This window comes from Lissotriton helveticus, chromosome 3_1 (genome assembly GCF_964261635.1).
Source record: "Lissotriton helveticus chromosome 3_1, aLisHel1.1, whole genome shotgun sequence".
NCBI classification, from domain to species: Eukaryota; Metazoa; Chordata; class Amphibia; order Caudata; family Salamandridae; genus Lissotriton; species Lissotriton helveticus.
The window spans coordinates 1818596217-1818613707 of record NC_136061.1 but is presented as its reverse complement, the minus strand read 5'-3'; the positions used below and the strand labels follow the sequence as shown (position 1 = coordinate 1818613707).

Sequence of the window (17491 nt, the reverse complement as noted above, 5' to 3'; positions counted from 1 at the left end):
TTGAAATGAGTACAACCATAGGGAAAGGCCTGGGAGTCACATTTTCAACGTTTCTGACAAAGTCCATATTTTCAACAATTTCAGAAGTGTCCCTTCATTATTGTTTGTTTATAGCCCTGCTTAATATAGAGAAATATAATGTGAGAGGGACCCTTTTCAGCCAAAGGGATAGGGTTCCGTATAAAGATGAGAAAATACGTATACTCCCTCTGGCAACTATATTCACCCTAATCCACATACATTATACTTCCACTTGTCCTCTACTATAACCCTACATATGTGCAAAGCCTTTATGTATATATAGTGTGTAGAGTGCCACTACACAGAACCTGGATATATAAATTATTTTATTAAAAATGTTAATAATAATCTTAAAAACAGGTCATAGTACCCCTGCCCTGTTACAATCATTTGTAGACCAGTTCATCCAGTAATCACAAGACAATATATGATTAATACATCAATATTATCAGTAAATGACACAATAAAATCAATAAAAGATCAAAGCGAGAATACATAAGACAATACACTTTGTCACCAAGAACCACCAATCCTCGTAGAAATTACATTAAGGTAGGCAATTCCCTATTTTTCATCTATTGTGCCCCTATGTTCCACAGATTAGGCTTGAATGCGTTGACACGTTTCGATGGTATGATAACTATCAATGGGAGAGGGAGGAAAAGGTACTGGAGCCAGTTCACTTCCCCGGGTTCGTGTATAAGTATCAAAGAGAACTAGCTATGAGATAGATGCTCCTAATGTATGTCTGTACTGAGGAAAACACTGTGGGGCAGATTTACAATAAGTGGCGCCAGTGATGCGCCACTTATTGTGTGCCATGCCTCCGCCACCATTGATGCGGCGCACCAATGGGCAAAAGCGGCACAGATGCGTCACGCGTCTGTGCCTTAAAGGCGGCTCAATGCTGCAGTTACGTCGCAACGCAGCTCCAGCAAGGCTCTGGGGGGCCCTATCTTGTTAATGCTGCATCAATCCTTACTTCTGCTTCAAGCAGGCGCAGGGTTTTGACGCAGCATGGGCCCCAAAGTGACTGAGTGAAATCTTGTAGATTTCACTCAGCCACTTTTAGGAGGTGTTCCTGCGCCGGAACGCCACCCCCTGCATACGAATGCCTCCTTCTGGCGCAGGGCTTTACAACATGACGCATCGCCCAGATGCATCACGTTGTAAGTATCCCGCACCATGGCGCATCATTTGCTCCTCCGCTGCATCATAAAAGTGACGCCACGGCGGGGTAAAAGGGGTGCAAGGGACTTGTAAATCTGCCCCTGTTTGTTTTATAGAAGGCCCTCACTCACCAACCTAGTTGGTGACATAGTTCATTATATTACATATACCCAGGCGGGCAACTAGAGCCAAATTTCGGGCGGGGGGCTGAAAAATGCAGCAAACACCTAATTTACAGGTAAATGGTCTTTTAAAGACCTGTTAAGTACTCGGGTGCGGCTGCAATTAGATGGTCGCCAGCCCGCAAATCTGTGTCAGCCCGGGCTGACACACACGACAGGGGGGGGCTGAAGCCCCGTGAGCCCAACAGGTGTTGCGGGCCTGCATATACCCAATCCTCTTCAATATTTGCTAAACAATCATATATTTCATAAATTATTCTAACATTGAGAAATTTCAAACACAATAGAAAACAGGCAATTAAAACAACAATGTATCGGTTAAAAAAAAACCACTATCATCATGCAGTTAACTTGAATTTCACTCTATGTGTGTAATGGCACTACTATATTTCATAACTTTGGGTTAACTTACATGCATGCACGAATTTATACACAGATTGGCGTATCTTGATGACAGTGTATTGTCTTATATACGCACTCTTTCATCTTTGATTGATTCTATTGTGTCATTTACAGCTAATATTGATGTATTATTATTATACTATTTTGTGATTACTGGATGAGATAGTCTATCAATCCTTGTCGCAGGGCAGGGGTACTTTGACTTGTTTTTAAAATTAATAAAAATGTAAATAAAACAATTTCTATATACAGGCTCTGTGTAGTGGCATTATATACACTATATATACATAAAGGCTTTACACATATGTGGGTTATATTAGCAGATGAGTGGAAGTATAATGTATGTGAATTAGGGTGAATATAGTTGCCAGAGGGAATATACATATTTTCTCATCTGCTTCATATAGTGCAGCCCTTCACCAATGGTTGACCTCTTGGCGCTGAACCATAAATCACTCCTAACTTAGGGGGAGATTTATCATTGAGTTGCGTCACCCTTGCACCACGCAACGGGGCGCAATGGTGACGCAACTAAAATGTCTGATTTATCAAGCCACTCAAGGCCACCTTGCGTGGCCCTGTGTGGCATGATAAATCTAGAGTAACACAGCGCTAATCACTGTGTTGTGTCATTCTGCCCCAGAGAGGCGTTCAATGGGTGGAGCGTGGGTGTTCCCACGCACACACCCTTGGGTTTTGGGGCACTTCCAGATTTACCAATATTGGTAGACCTAGGAATATGTCAAAATGCGACGCCTCTACAGGTGAAGAGTAACAGGGAAAAATATCTTTACTTCTTGTTTTTTCCCACTTTCCACGTGCAGCACACACAGAAAGAGGAAGGTGCCTCAGAGGATTGTTTTTGTGCACAAAGGTGTCCCTTCCTGCTCAAAAACCGCAGTGCAAGGGTGCCTGCGATGGTGCTAGGCAACACATTGGGTGGCAGCGCAAGTAAAGGAGGGAAATGCGCCCTATCATGTTAACTAGGGCCCATTCCTGCTCTTTCCCTTTCACGCAGCGCAGCAAGGTGGCTTTCTGCCCTGTGCCGCGGTGCACCTTAGTTTCCTTAAGCCTAATCAGAAGTCCTTGCCTGGAAAGAGGTATGTGGGAATTCTTCTGAAGAAGACTGGTCCGATGCTTGTCGGTTTCTTTAATGTTGAGAGGGAATGCATTCCACAACTGTGAGGCTTGTCCTCAAAGTGAAAAAAACAGACCCACTTGTTGAGGAAATCTAAACTGCGCCTTTTATTGCCTTTGTATGTTGGCATAAGGTGTCCCTTTCTGCCAAAATGAGTGGTCCCTGGTAGTGTATTGTTTATTTCTGCCACACACAGATCAGCCAAGAGCTAACTTCTGAGCTGGCAATGTCATGCTGCCCTAGAGGCAGATGGGAAAGGCTCCTCTTGCTCCTAAATGGACAAGCTAGGCCTTATTTGCTTCATCTTACTTTTTATAGTTGAAGGCAATGTCTGTGATCGCTTTCCTCCTTTTCCTGTACTCCTGGTCGGAGAAGCCCTGCAGAAAAAACAGAAAGAAGGGCGTTCAGTAGAGGAGACTGATGGAGCATGAAATAATGCAGGCACTAGAAAAACTCACTGGGTGGTCCAAGTCCATGTCCGGGTCGTACTTGGTGACCAGGTGGTGACACTTGTCCAGCTCCGCGATTGTCTTGGGGAACCAGTGAACTGGGAAAGAGGAAGGTCAGAATGTAAGAGTGCAGAAGTGTCCGTGAGGGGGGTGGGGGACAGACAGCACTGAGAGCACTTTCAACTAATTTGTACCCTTTGCTTATCTAGCGGGGATTGGTAAACCCTCAATAAAAGCTGCTGCTAACTGACCCCAGCCCCCCCTCTTTATCCCTACTGACACCCCTTGAGTCGGCGGGAGACTCATTCTGACGAGACTGGTACTAATAAAAAAAACACACACACACACTCAAGCACATGCGCGCATGCACACACGCACACACGCACACACGCATGCAGGCACACTCAAGCACACGGGCGCATGCACACACGCATGCACTCACACTCTCCCCGCCACCACCCTTTTTAAGAAAGCTGTGTCCACAGACTGTCAGACTCGTGAGGGCATGGCGGTGGCAGTCTTCCAACCGCCCCATTAATATTAGCGTGTTCGGACTGCCATAGCCCGACTACAGCTGCCAAGGAACCGCTGTTCCCTGGTGGTGTTGCGGTGGCCAGGAGGCCGCAATATGCTTGCTGGGACCGCCGCGGTCCTGACCAGCATATTACGAGTTTCCTCTCCGCCGCGGTTTTCATGGCGGTTCCTCCTCCATGAAAAGCCTGGCAGAGAGGAAACGAAGGGAGCCCTACAGGGTCCCCTTGTGTTTCCGCATCTGCAACATGTGCTCGCCTGTGCATGCACCTCAGTTCCTGCACAGCATGGACTTTACAGTCCATGCCGTGCAGGAATTATTTTTGATATTCCAATTGGGGTGCCCATTTTCAGGGCACCGCCCGGGAACATAAAAAATAACCACCAGACACAAGAAATACTCCTAATCTGGCTGGTGGCCCGACCATGGGTGCGGCAGCAGGGCGGACCCAGTGCCGCACCGTCAAACTCGTAATCAGGCCCTCAAACACAGCAGTGTGCTAGCAAAATTGACTTCAGTGTAGTTGATCACTTTAAATTTTGGGGTCTTAAAGCCTTCTTTATATTGACTCCTCTCCCGTCACCTTTCATTACCTATTGCCAGTATAAAAACCTACACACTGGAAAGGTAAGGCTGGAGACTGTAAAAAATACCTTCAACCACTCATACCTCTCCTAAAGCATACATTGTAATTTTTATTATTCTGCTTTGACAGAACAGATGTCAAACAGGACTATTACTACAATATAATAGCATGGACTTTGCGTTTGTCCCTTTCAACCATAGGCTTCCTTGGACCAGCCTCTTTCATTGGCTTGATATTCTATCACTAAATGCTACTGGCTTTTTGGGTATGAGTTCCTACCTCCACTCAAGTGCTCGCACTGAACTGGATAAGTGACTATTTTACAGCAAGCACCCTCTTTACTGGAAATACAAACAAAAACATGACTGTATCGAAGGCTAAGGAGCCTTCAATAGTACCCCTTGAGTTTATCACCTTGCTGTAATGTGCTTATATCGCATGTACACACTTTAAATCCAGACTTCTTCCAATGGTCACCCTGGGTGTATTACGATAAAAAAATGTGCAACCAAGAAAACCTTGCCTTGAATGAATCACTTTATGAATTTGTTACTTCCTCACTTTTAAGGTGCTATTGATTGTAAGGATGAAGACGATGATAACGAGCATCATCAGAACAGGTCTTTGGTGAACCATATGGAGGTGTCAGAGGAAGAAGCAGATGATGCCTTAGGAAGTGAAATGGACATGGTAGAGGCTACAGAACAGAACATAAGGCAATGGATCCAAAGAGGGAGCAAAACAAGTTTACAGCTCAGTGCTCCTACCTTTGTCTTCTTTGGTGCTTCTGAGATCATCGCACACTCTTTTCACTGAGCTCACCATTGTAGTGAGATCCGAACTGTGAATCTCACAGCGCACAAAGTATTCAAGTTCTGCTGTCCCCACTGACGCGCTGGGAGCTTTCCTACATGACCGTGTCTCCAGATGCTGAATTTTTGCTTCAAACGTCTGTCGAAGGAAATAAAGCATAAAGCAGAAGTAAACTGCTGGTCATCTCAGAGTATTATAGCAGGCAGCCTAAGTCAATATGATTACAGGCAGTAGATTTATTCTGCGGACAACCCCAGCAAGCACTCTGGAGGACGCCCAAGCATTCAAAGTAAGCATGGGCAGAATTTGCGAATTCACGATACGCGAATTCGTAATCGCGATTCGCAAAAATCTGCAAAATTTTTTGTTTGCGAGATTTTTTTACCAGTTCGGGAACGAGAACTTGCGCATGCAGTCGCAACGGTCGCAAACATGTTGTTTCCACTTAACAAGCCTGCTCGAGATGCCTTTTTCCTGTTTCGGGTCGCAATGACGTGTTCACGATCGCAATATCCTGTTTTGGGTCGCAATGACGTGTTCGCATTCGCAATTTCCTGTTTTGGGTTGCAATGACGTGTTCGCAATCGCGGCGGCGCTCGGTCAGCTACTAAAATCTCGCAGCAAACGCGAACAGTGAGGAAAACTCATCAGCGAACGCAGAATCATGGTAAGTCAATGCCGCGCGCACGTGATTGTATTTTTGAAGCGCGAACAAGAAAAAAAAAATCCGCTAACTCGCGAATTGCGGATTTTTGTACAATTTTGCGCGATTCGCAGATTGCGAAATTGCCAAAAATTCGCAAATTCCGCGAGCGGAACAAATTTTACACCCATACTTCATTCAAAGCCATATTGGTACCTTGCCGGATGACCTGCTTCAAAATATCACAGTTGAACTCTTCAGTGGAGGATACAGTTACACCAGAATTATCAGCAATACTTCAATCAGTGTCCCTCAAAAACCATCAGGCCAGGGGTACAGTCATGCAAGTGATTGAGTCACTCCCATATCTTTAAACAAGATGGCATCCAGGGACCGGACGATGCATTTTAGTAGAGTCAGGAAAGAACTTTATTGTTCTATAATGATCTCATGTATAATACTGTGCCAGAAATCCTACCTGATGAATGGAGAAACCAGGTGATGTTTAGGATGAGGAAGACCAGGGGATGAGTGCTACTGAACTGCTAGACAACATTAGGGTTTGAGAATACACCCTACTTATTTCAGAGTGAAATCACTATCCGGATTAATAATTCACCAGTGAGGCAATGGCGCTCCTCTCAAATTCGGAAGTCGTACATGTATCATTCATGAACATGATTAAAGGCATCTTTCATCATACAAGCCCCTCCTTCCTCTGTACATCTTTGGTATCATCCACAGGACAGGTAGGTTGAGTGTGTCTAATAGCAGCTGGGAAACTAAAGTGCATGCTCTGACCCAGCACCCAACTTTCATCCTCTCCCATTTCCATTTTTTGACTGGTGTAGTGGTAGTGTCCACCTGTATGCTAGCTTTTTCTTCCTTCTGTATGCTTATGCCGTGTACCTCCAAGTTTAAAGAATGGGGTTCTTACAGGGTGCACCTTTGTCTATGGGATCCTACCAACACTGACTCTGTTGTATGAGCCTGGCCATTGTACTATCAAGTTGGAAGGCTAATGTCACTGTGTAGTTCGGACTAAGGGCTAGCATCTCTTCGCATTTCAGATAGCTGTACCACCCTTCCCTTTTTTGGTTGTTTATGGATCCCCTGTATTTGTCTCCCCGCTGTGCTCATGTGCCCTTGGGAGCGCCTATGGAGGCTCAATGTGTTTTTGCTGTTCCCCAGGCAGAGTACTCCATGGAGTGTGAATGGTAGTTCTGACCCCTCCAAATCCAACACTTACTTACTGTTGCATACATTGATTTGAGAATAGTAGCTCTTACCCACCAAATTCCAGCGCTTTCCCTATTCTTGATAACGTTGGAGTGGGAATAGTAGATCTGACCCTCCAAAGTCCAGCACTTTTCCTATTGCTGCTTACTTGGAGCTGGAAAAGTAAATATGACCATTCAATTGTCCAACACTTTCCCTACTGCTGCTCAGTTTGGATTGGAAATAGTAAATATGATCCCTCCAAAGTCCAACATTTTCCTTTATTTTTATTTTATATGCAAATTCAACTTTTTATAATGTAGGTATATTTTATGCAAACTAAATAGTATTTTTAAAGTTAATTTATGATTTAAAGATAATATAGCGTACAATAATTAAAATTCGATATGCTTACCTATTTTATGAGAATATAGTAGTGTTCTGCATTTTTGTTGTCTATATTTTTTACAAGAATATATACATATTTTTTTTTCAGACAACCGTCAGTGCATTTCAATGTTTGGCGGGACCTACATTTTTTTATCCCATTTATAACACAGCTGTTGTGTGGGTTTCTTTATGACTGTGAGCTACAAAGCAAGAAAGAGAGAGAGAAAAAAAAGGGAGAGCGAGTGGGAGAGAGAGAGTAGGAGAAAGAGAAAGAAAGAAAGAGAGAGAAAGAGAAAGAGACAGAGAGAGAGATATTTGCAAAATGCCAAGCCCAGGCAAAATGACGCCCATGGTCACAGGCATAATGGTGAGCATGTCAGGCATTTGATTTGCAGTCTTGGCATACTGTGGCTATCCATTGGCTGGGATACTGTGGCTAGTCATGGGGTGGCATTGAATGACAGTGCCCATCTTTGCTATGTTTGGTGCAATCCCGGTTATGAGGGAGGTAATAATGTTTTTAATACCAAAGCAGAAAAATACCTGGAACTGTGCTGGCCCTACTGTCCACACTGCTGCCAAATTGTGCACCCAAAATGCATAAGCCGTCTGTTAGAACCAGCACTTTCCCATTGGCTGAAGGAATTCCCCCAGTCAGGCAGAAACCACTGCTCCCATCAAGGGCAGGTGATAACACTCGCCATATAACAAGTGATCATCCTTAGGTAGCTTGGCACTGAGCAGTTTGGCTTTCCTTCAAGGCAATGCATAAAGCAAAGGCACAACAGTCACTAGTGATAAATGCACTTGGTGTCACACAACAGACCACACAGGATGTATGTAAATAACATTTATATTCAACACACATATTCATTCATTCTAACATAAACATCATATACTTTCCATCGACAACTTAGGGTGGTACCTAGTTACCTAGTTACCACATCGGGATATCACATTAAAAGGTAAGTAAGACTTTTTATAGTTTGCAGTTTAGTTACTTTTTCTTTCATATAAAGTCAGCTTCACACAACATTTTTGGGACAAAAACTCGTACCATTGGTGTCTATGGGAGATCAATGGTTATCGGTTTCACAGGTAAGTAACCGTCTTACGAGTGGGACTTTTCTGGGTTAGGACCAAGGTTCCTCAAGGTCTAGGTAGGCACTCAAGTTGCACCATCAGCGGCAGTGGGGCGGCCGGGTGCAGAGTTCAGTGGCCCAATGTTAGCCAATGAGGCTAAGGGGTCCTTTGGTTAGGGACTGTTTACGAGCAGGCCACTCGGGTGTAGGAGCAAAGTTCCTGGGGTTAAAGTCAGCACTCCAGGGGCCAACAATCATCACAGGAGCTGCACCACCAGCTGCAAAGTGGCGGTCAGGAGTAGTGTGCCAAGGCGATGGGCAGAACCGGTGGGAGCCAGTTTCTGGTATCTGCAAAAGGCAGGAACAACTTCCAAAGATGGCAGGCCTTTGAAGCTTCCCCTTCGTGGGCCCAGCCTATCCTGGGGGAGAAGGCATGACACCTTTGCCCAGGATTGGCTTTGTTTCTAGACCCAGAGAGCAGAGGTCCTTTATCCAGGAGTCCAGAAATGTGTCTGGTGGGCGCAAATGGTGGGCAGCCATTCAGGAACCACACTAAGGCCGGTCTTTTTTCAGGGGGCATCACTAAGGTGCCCTCTGAGTGCATTTTACTTTAAATCCCACACTGGCAAAAGTGTCGGTTTAATGTGCTGAGAAGTTTGCTACCAAACTTCCCAAGTTTTAATAAAGCCCTTATCGAGTTGTGGAATTTGTAATGACCAACTCCCAGACCACATATTCTTTATGGCTTTATTCCACTTACAATGTCTAAGAATAAACTTAGACACTGTAGGGGTATATGCCACCTTAGGCTCACCTGAGGGCTAGTGTACCTTGCTAAAAGGATGACTTACCTAGGTCTCAGGCAGTGGGTTGCAGTCATGGCACACAGGGATGTGCGCCATGTCGGCTCTTCACTTCTCTCTGCATCAAAACACGCAGCCTGCAATGGCAGTGTGTGGGGGTTAAGGTACAGGGCTCTAAGGGCAACACAATAGGTGCTGCAGTCCTTAGAGGCCTCTCCTGGTCACAATGCTCTTGGTACCCATGGTACCATTTACAAGGGGCTTACCTGTGGCCAGGGACGAGCCAATTGTAGGTACAAATGTACAGTTCTGGGAAAGAACACAGGCCCTGGAAACCTGATTGGCCAGGACCCAGGGCACATCAAGTCAAGTGCGTTATATGTAAGGGGTCCCAGACTAAAAAAACAAAATCTTGTTTTTAATCACACATTTTTTGAATAAATCCAAAGACAAATTAAATGAAGGTGACCAGTGTTTTTAATATTCACTGCACCATTAAGCAATCAATGATTGAGAAATCAGAAATAGAATGTACAAAATTCAATGCGCCCACAGGGGAGGGGAAGGGGGGGTGTGCAGGGAGGGGAATATATTTCAATAAATTATACATCACTGGTCAGAGTTCAAAAAACATTGGGCATAAATACACAGTTCAAATCATAATTACCATTGATCCACACATGAGAGGCCAAGTAGAATGACACGTATCAAACAGAACATTTACACATGAAAGATACTCCTATAGTGATTATTATATCAATCTAGGGTTAGGAGTTCCTGATTGTAGATGTCTACGTTTCGACCCGGATAGTGTAGGATAGTCGATCCTTACTGCGTGGGTCTTCGTCAGGACGTGATGGGTAGAGAGGGGTGGGGCTTTTTATTCTGAGCAAAAAATAATAAAAAACAACTCATTAATTTGACCGGTCTCAAAAGAGTCCCGAAAAAGCTAGAAGAGTAAGGACCGGCAAGGTCCGTTAAAAAGGGTTAAAGATAAGATTCAGGAGGTTTCATAAAAAAAGGAGAATTACTGTGGATAGGCTTATGATCGAAAAAGCCATTAAGCAAAAAATTACCTGGCGGAGCAGGATAGTTCCGTCATCAGGCGATGCCTGGAATTCCGCTGTGTAGGTAGTCGGGATCTGCCATACAAGATTAAAATTTCATTTGTACTATTATGCCACCCCAACGGAGATCGACTAACGCGTGGATGTACTGAATAGCTCATTTGGAGGCCTACCTTGTTGTGAGGCCATCAACGTGTATAATGATACTGGTTCCTCGGTCAAGGCGGAGGGAAATCGTATCGGTACAGGCTACATCTAAAGACAAAGATTTCGGCGTTTCAAAAAACGGGGTGCGTACAAAATGACTTTATTATGGAAAAAACCTAACCAGCTCGGAACTCACCCGATTGGGATGTAAGCATCGGTTGGGGAGCGAGCGTGCCAGCGTCCAGCTCTTTTCGTGAAACAATGAGGGGACCGAGTCAGTTCCCGTTGTATCCACGTCTAATTCGAAAAAGTCTTGGAAAAGTCCTCACAGTGATTAAAGGTGCCACATCTGAAAAGACACCAAAACGATGGCATGCTTAGATTCACGGCCCAATAGTTAAAATCAGCATAGATGCGCATCGCAGGATGGAAAACTCACCCGCAAGGATTGTGGAAAAAACCCGAAGGTGGAGCGCGCGGGCCGGCGTCTGACTGCGTCTCCTAGAACCAGGAAGTGCTGCCCTGGTAACCGGGGATAATTACTACCTCGGGAAAGACAGACTGTTACCCGTTGCTAAGGGTTACCGAGATGTCTACATGGAGGAAGAAAGACTATTGTTGTATACCTGGAGGAACATTTTAATAAATTTATACTGGGGATTAGTGTCAGAACTGCGTGGACCTGTCCCGAATGGCGGTCGGGCGCACAATGTTGGGCGAGGTTGTCAAATTGCCTCATAAGTACACATAAGTCATAAGGCATTTGGCATGAAATACATAGACGGATGGACTATCAATTCATCAACTCACATGCATGCTGGCAAAACTGTTACTGGCGCGAACCTGCCAAACATGGCGGTCAAGGCGCTCATTGTTACTTAAATTTCACACAATTGGGAAAAAAGTTATTCCATTGTTGCAAACGTGAGGAAGGCCACAATTCCATTGGTGTACAATAGTCATACGCCATTGATCATAACACAGCAGATGAATTAGGAGGCATCATTAGCCAATATACACGCCATGATCGATTTTTAGCGGCGCGAACCTGCCAGGCACGGCGGTTAAAGCGCTCCTTACCACTCAGGAGAAAGTGAAACATTAATTAGGAAAAAACCTAATTTGTGGAGGTAGGGATGCACTCACTCAAGCACATTTTGGAAATGGACAAAAGGGACACATTCAACCCGGAAAAAGGGGCCTAAAAATGCCTCATTTGCATAAGTGATTCAGAGGGTAGCCATTAGAGCAAAACTACCCTCGGAGTCATTCAAGCACATTTTGGAAGTGGACAAAAGGGACACATGGGCCTAAAAAGCCTCATTTGCATAAGTGGTTCAGAGGGTAGCCATTTGAGCAAAACTGCTCTCGGACTCATTCAGACCCCCTCGCACTGAGTCAAAGAAACGGATCCATTTAATCTCCCTCACATTAAGGATGGGTTCTATGCTCCCACCCCTTGGGCCTAGCTTGACCTGTTCCAAGACTGTCCACCTCAGACTTTCTGGTGGGTGACTTTTTTCATTGCAGTGATCAACCAAAGGTGCCCCTACGACCTTACATCTCACACGGCTGCAGTGCTGCAAAAAACGTACTTTGACTCGTTGTTGTGTTTGGCCCACATATATCAGGTCACAGGGGCATGTTATGCAGTATACCACGTTGGTGGAGTTACAGTTGGTGTGTGACTTAAGTGGAACTTGTTGTTGTCCGTGGATAAAGACTTTGGTCTGGATTGTCGCAGGGCATGCTTTGCATGAACCACATCGGTAGTGGCCCAAAATGGGGGGCAGATTCCACATAGTTGTGATGGATGGTTCATCTGGGGTCGTCAGGAAAGAGCGCACCACACTGTCACGAATGTTCTTGGCTTTTTTGAAAGCATGAAGGGGCGGCGAATTGCTTCCGAGGTCTTCTGATATCAAGTTCCAATATTTATTAACGGTTTTCTTCACCATATTGCTTTTTGTGGAGAAAGTCGTGACACAGATAAGGCGTTCTTCTTTGTTGTCCTGTTTTTCTCCAGGCTGAAGTAAGGTTTCTCTGGGGTTGAACCATGCTCTCTTCTTGGCTTTTTTTACCAATCGTCTCGGATATCCACGTTCCAGTAGTCTGTCCATGAGTATGGTTGATTGTTCCATATAGTCATCCTTCCTGCTGCAGTTTCGGCGGATCCTTAAAAACTGGCCAAAAGGGAGGTTGTCGCGGAGACCCCTGGGGTGATGGCTGTCTTTCCCGAGGTAGTAATTATCCCCGGTTACCAGGGCAGCACTTCCTGGTTCTAGGAGACGCAGTCAGACGCCGGCCCGCGCGCTCCACCTTCGGGTTTTTTCCACAATCCTTGCGGGTGAGTTTTCCATCCTGCGATGCGCATTTATGCTGATTTTAACTATTGGGCCGTGAATCTAAGCATGCCATCGTTTTGGTGTCTTTTCAGATGTGGCACCTTTAATCACTGTGAGGACTTTTCCAAGACTTTTTCGAATTAGACGTGGATACAACGGGAACTGACTCGGTCCCCTCATTGTTTCACGAAAAGAGCTGGACGCTGGCACGCTTGCTCCCCAACCGATGCTTACATCCCAATCGGGTGAGTTCCGAGCTGGTTAGGTTTTTTCCATAATAAAGTCATTTTGTACGCACCCCGTTTTTTGAAACGCCGAAATCTTTGTCTTTAGATGTAGCCTGTACCGATACGATTTCCCTCCGCCTTGACCGAGGAACCAGTATCATTATACACGTTGATGGCCTCACAACAAGGTAGGCCTCCAAATTAGCTATTCAGTACATCCACGCGTTAGTCGATCTCCGTTGGGGTGGCATAATAGTACAAATGAAATTTTAATCTTGTATGGCAGATCCCGACTACCTACACAGCGGAATTCCAGGCATCGCCTGCTGACGGAACTATCCTGCTCCGCCAGGTAATTTTTTGCTTAATGGCTTTTTCGATCATAAGCCTATCCACAGTAATTCTCCTTTCTTTATGAAACCTCCTGAATCTTATCTTTAACCCTTTTTAACGGACCTTGCCTGTCCTTACTCTTCTAGCTTTTTCGGGACTCTTTTGAGACCGGTCAAATTAATGAGTTGTTTTTTTTTTTTATTATTTTTTGCTCAGAATAAAAAGCCCCACCCCTCTCTACCCATCACGTCCTGACGAAGACCCACGCAGTAAGGATCGACTATCCTACACTATCCGGGTCGAAACGTAGACATCTACAATCAGGAACTCCTAACCCTAGATTGATATAATAATCACTATAGGAGTATCTTTCATGTGTAAATGTTCTGTTTGATACGTGTCATTCTACTTGGCCTCTCATGTGTGGATCAATGGTAATTATGATTTGAACTGTGTATTTATGCCCAATGTTTTTTGAACTCTGACCAGTGATGTATAATTTATTGAAATATATTCCCCTCCCTGCACACCCCCCCTTCCCCTCCCCTGTGGGCGCATTGAATTTTGTACATTCTATTTCTGATTTCTCAATCATTGATTGCTTAATGGTGCAGTGAATATTAAAAACACTGGTCACCTTCATTTAATTTGTCTTTGGATTTATTCAAAAAATGTGTGATTAAAAACAAGATTTTGTTTTTTTAGTCTGGGACCCCTTACATATAACGCAATTGATCACCCAGGTCCCACTGACTACATGGGTAAAACCCCCCTTTGTACACCACATCAAGTCAAGTGGCATCAGATGTCAGGCAAAACGTGGGGGTAACCATGCAAAGAAGGGCACTTTCCCACACAATCCACCCAAATGAAAGAGTATGAGACTTACCTTTCCCAAGACAGTCTTCATTGTCTAATTGGAAGAATCTGGAAAGGCCATCAGCATTGGCATGGGCAGTCCCAGGTCTATGTCCTTCTGTAAGGTCCATTCCCTGTAGGTAGATGGACCACCTCTTAAGTTTTGGGTTTTCTCCTTTCATCTGCATCAGCCATCTGAGAGTTCTGTGGTCAGTTTGAACTAGGAAGTGAGCACCAAACAGGTACGGTCTGAACTTCTTCAGGGCCCAAACACTGCAAAGGCCATCCTCTCAAATGCACTCCTAAGCTGTTCCCTGGGGAGTAACCTTCTACTTATGAAAGCAACAGGTTAGTCTTGTCCATCATCATTTGCCTGGGATAGGACCGCTCCTATCCCAGACAAATGATGAGGCATGATGCCTATGATCACATCAGTCTGCACAATTAACTGCTTGGAGTAATCTGGAGACTTGAGAATAGGTGCTGAGCACATTGCCTCTTTCAGGGTGTCAAAAGCCTTTTGGCAGCCAACTGTCCAGTTCACTTTCTTGGGCACCTTGTTGAAGGTAAGTTCTGCAAGGGGGTCACAAGGTCACAGATGCGCAACTAAACTCCACCCTCAACCAAGACAACCACACCTGGGCATCCAAAGCAAACACCCCAGCCAGAAGACTCCACACTTGGATCTCCAACTGTGCAGACGAGCTTGCTCCACTACGCAACCCCGGCAAACAACGCCCAAGGAAAGCCGCCTGGTTCACCACCAATCTCCAAGAAGCCAGGCGCATCTGCAGACACCTGGAAAATAATTGGAGGAACACCAAGACAATGGATAACTATGCCACCTACAAGGACTTCATGACAGACTATCACAATCAAATCAGAACAACCAAAAGGAACTTCATCCACAACAAATCCTCACCAACTCCACCAACACCAAGGAACTCTTCAGTGTCAACAAAAGGAGATTTCCTTTCTGAGTATTATAACATTATAATTGGCTAAAACATTCATTTACGCTTCAAAACAGCAGCAATAACCCCAGATAGTCTAGTTCAAACAACACTAACAACTGTATGTATCAAAATATAGTTTTTATTTTGATATTGTCAAAGCAAAAAAATACAATCATAAAATTTGCTAAACACATTAAAATCCTAATGATATCATCATAGTTACACAGAATCATAAAAATCCTTTTATGTACAATACATATTGGACAACACATTCAGTTCTTAAACAACCATCATATTCAAATGTACAGAAAAGACCAATTAATAATTCATATACATAAAAAAAAAAATTTGTCGACGCGTTTCGGTGATGTTTTCTTTAGAACACCTTCTTCAGGACTTTCTAAAGGATCTTCTTAATATTCAGGAGTGGTCCTTTTATACATTGCCACATCGGGGTACTGGAGTATTGTAATTGGTGATAATGTTATCCCTCGCGTTGCGTCAGGGAATTTGTCATTGCATAAGTGAGTCGGCTGGTACAAGCAGCTTATCCCGTTCACGTTTGTGATCCTTGTATCTCTCTAGATTGATACTCGAGTAACTCTAGGCTCTGTACTCCGTGGATCCGTTTGACTGGCGTATGCACCTCCTTTTATATTTTAGATGCTCTCGCCAACAGTCTCCTCTCCAACGTCAGTTCGTCTTGGCCCTTCCGTGTGGTATGACTCTTCAGTGTCATACAGGAATTCACCAACCCACGCAGCGAAGCCACAGACATCACCCCGTCCCAATACCTTTGCAACAAGCATGGAACCTACTTCCACCTCAAGATCAGAACACTCTATGACAACTTCATCGACCACCCACAAGACACCACAGCCGGGCCCCTGCCTCCCCAAGACACCAGCCAACCCACCATCTCCAACTGGACACCGATCACGAGCGAGGACACCGCCACGACCATGAAAGGCATCCACTTGGGGGCCCCTACTGGCCCCTGCCCCCCCCCACATCTACCACAGAGCCATGGATACCGTCGCACCTAAACTGCAACACACCATCAACACCATCTTCAAAACAGGCACCTTCCCAGACGACTGGAAGCACGCAGAATTCAGGCCCCTGCTTAAGAAGCCCACGGCCGACCCCACTGACCTCAAAAACTACAGACCCATCTCGCCTCTCCCCTTCACTGCCAAAGTGGTAGAGAAAACAGTCAACGGGGAACTGACATGATTCATCGAAGAGCACGCCGTCCTCGACCCATCCCAATCCGGATTCCGAAGTAACCACAGCACCAAGACCACCCTACTTGCTGCCACAGACGACATCAGCACCCTCCTGGATGAAGGCCACTCCACAGCCCTCATCCTCCTCCACCTAGCTGCAGCCTTCGACACCATATCTCACCGCACACTAGTCGCCAGACTACACAACGCCGGCATACAAGGAACAGCCCTGGACTGGATCCGCTCATTCCTCACCAGAAGAAGTCAAAGGATCAGACTACCGCCCTTCCTCTACGCCCACACAGAAATCACCTGTTGAGCACCACAGGGTTCATCACTGAGCCAAACCCTCTTCAACATCTACATGGCCCCCCTCGCAGCCATCATCCGATAACTCTGCCTTAACATTGTGTCCTACACCGATGACACCCAGCTCATCCTTTCCCTCACCAGAGACCCCACCATCGCAAAACTCAACTTCCAGAGAGGAATTCAAGAAGTCGAAGTCTAGATGACCAACAGCTGCCTAAAGCTCAACACAGAGAAGAGAGAAGTCCTCGTCTTCTGAACCACCCCTTCAGCTTGGGACAACACCTGGTGGCCCACCGCCCTAGGAAGCCCCCCTACCCTCTCAGACCATGCCAAAACTCTCGTCATCGTACTCAACTCATTACTCGCCATGAACCGACAGGTCAATGCTGTCACCTCCAGCTGTTTCAACACCCTCCGCATGACCTTCAAATGGATCCCCCTGAGTCAAGGAAGATAGTCACCCACGCACTCATCACCAGCAGACTGGACTATGGCAATGCACTCTATGCCGGCATCAACAAGTCCCTACTCCGCAAATTCCAAACAATACAGAACACCGTGCCAGACCCGTCCAAGGCATACCCGGCA

General features: G+C 45.4%; 1 protein-coding gene across 1 annotated transcript in view; it reads right to left on the bottom strand.

Moving 5' to 3' along the window:
* The window catches only part of TH (tyrosine hydroxylase), a 403874-nt gene that overhangs the window by 152365 nt on the left and 234018 nt on the right, over window positions 1-17491 (bottom strand). Inside the window, exons 3-5 of the mRNA XM_078682736.1 lie at window positions 5248-5431; window positions 3372-3460; window positions 3223-3290 (exon numbers count right to left, since the gene is read on the bottom strand). Coding sequence (XP_078538862.1) covers window positions 3223-3290; window positions 3372-3460; window positions 5248-5431 — 341 coding nt within the window. The remainder of the gene's footprint in view (window positions 1-3222; window positions 3291-3371; window positions 3461-5247; window positions 5432-17491) is intronic.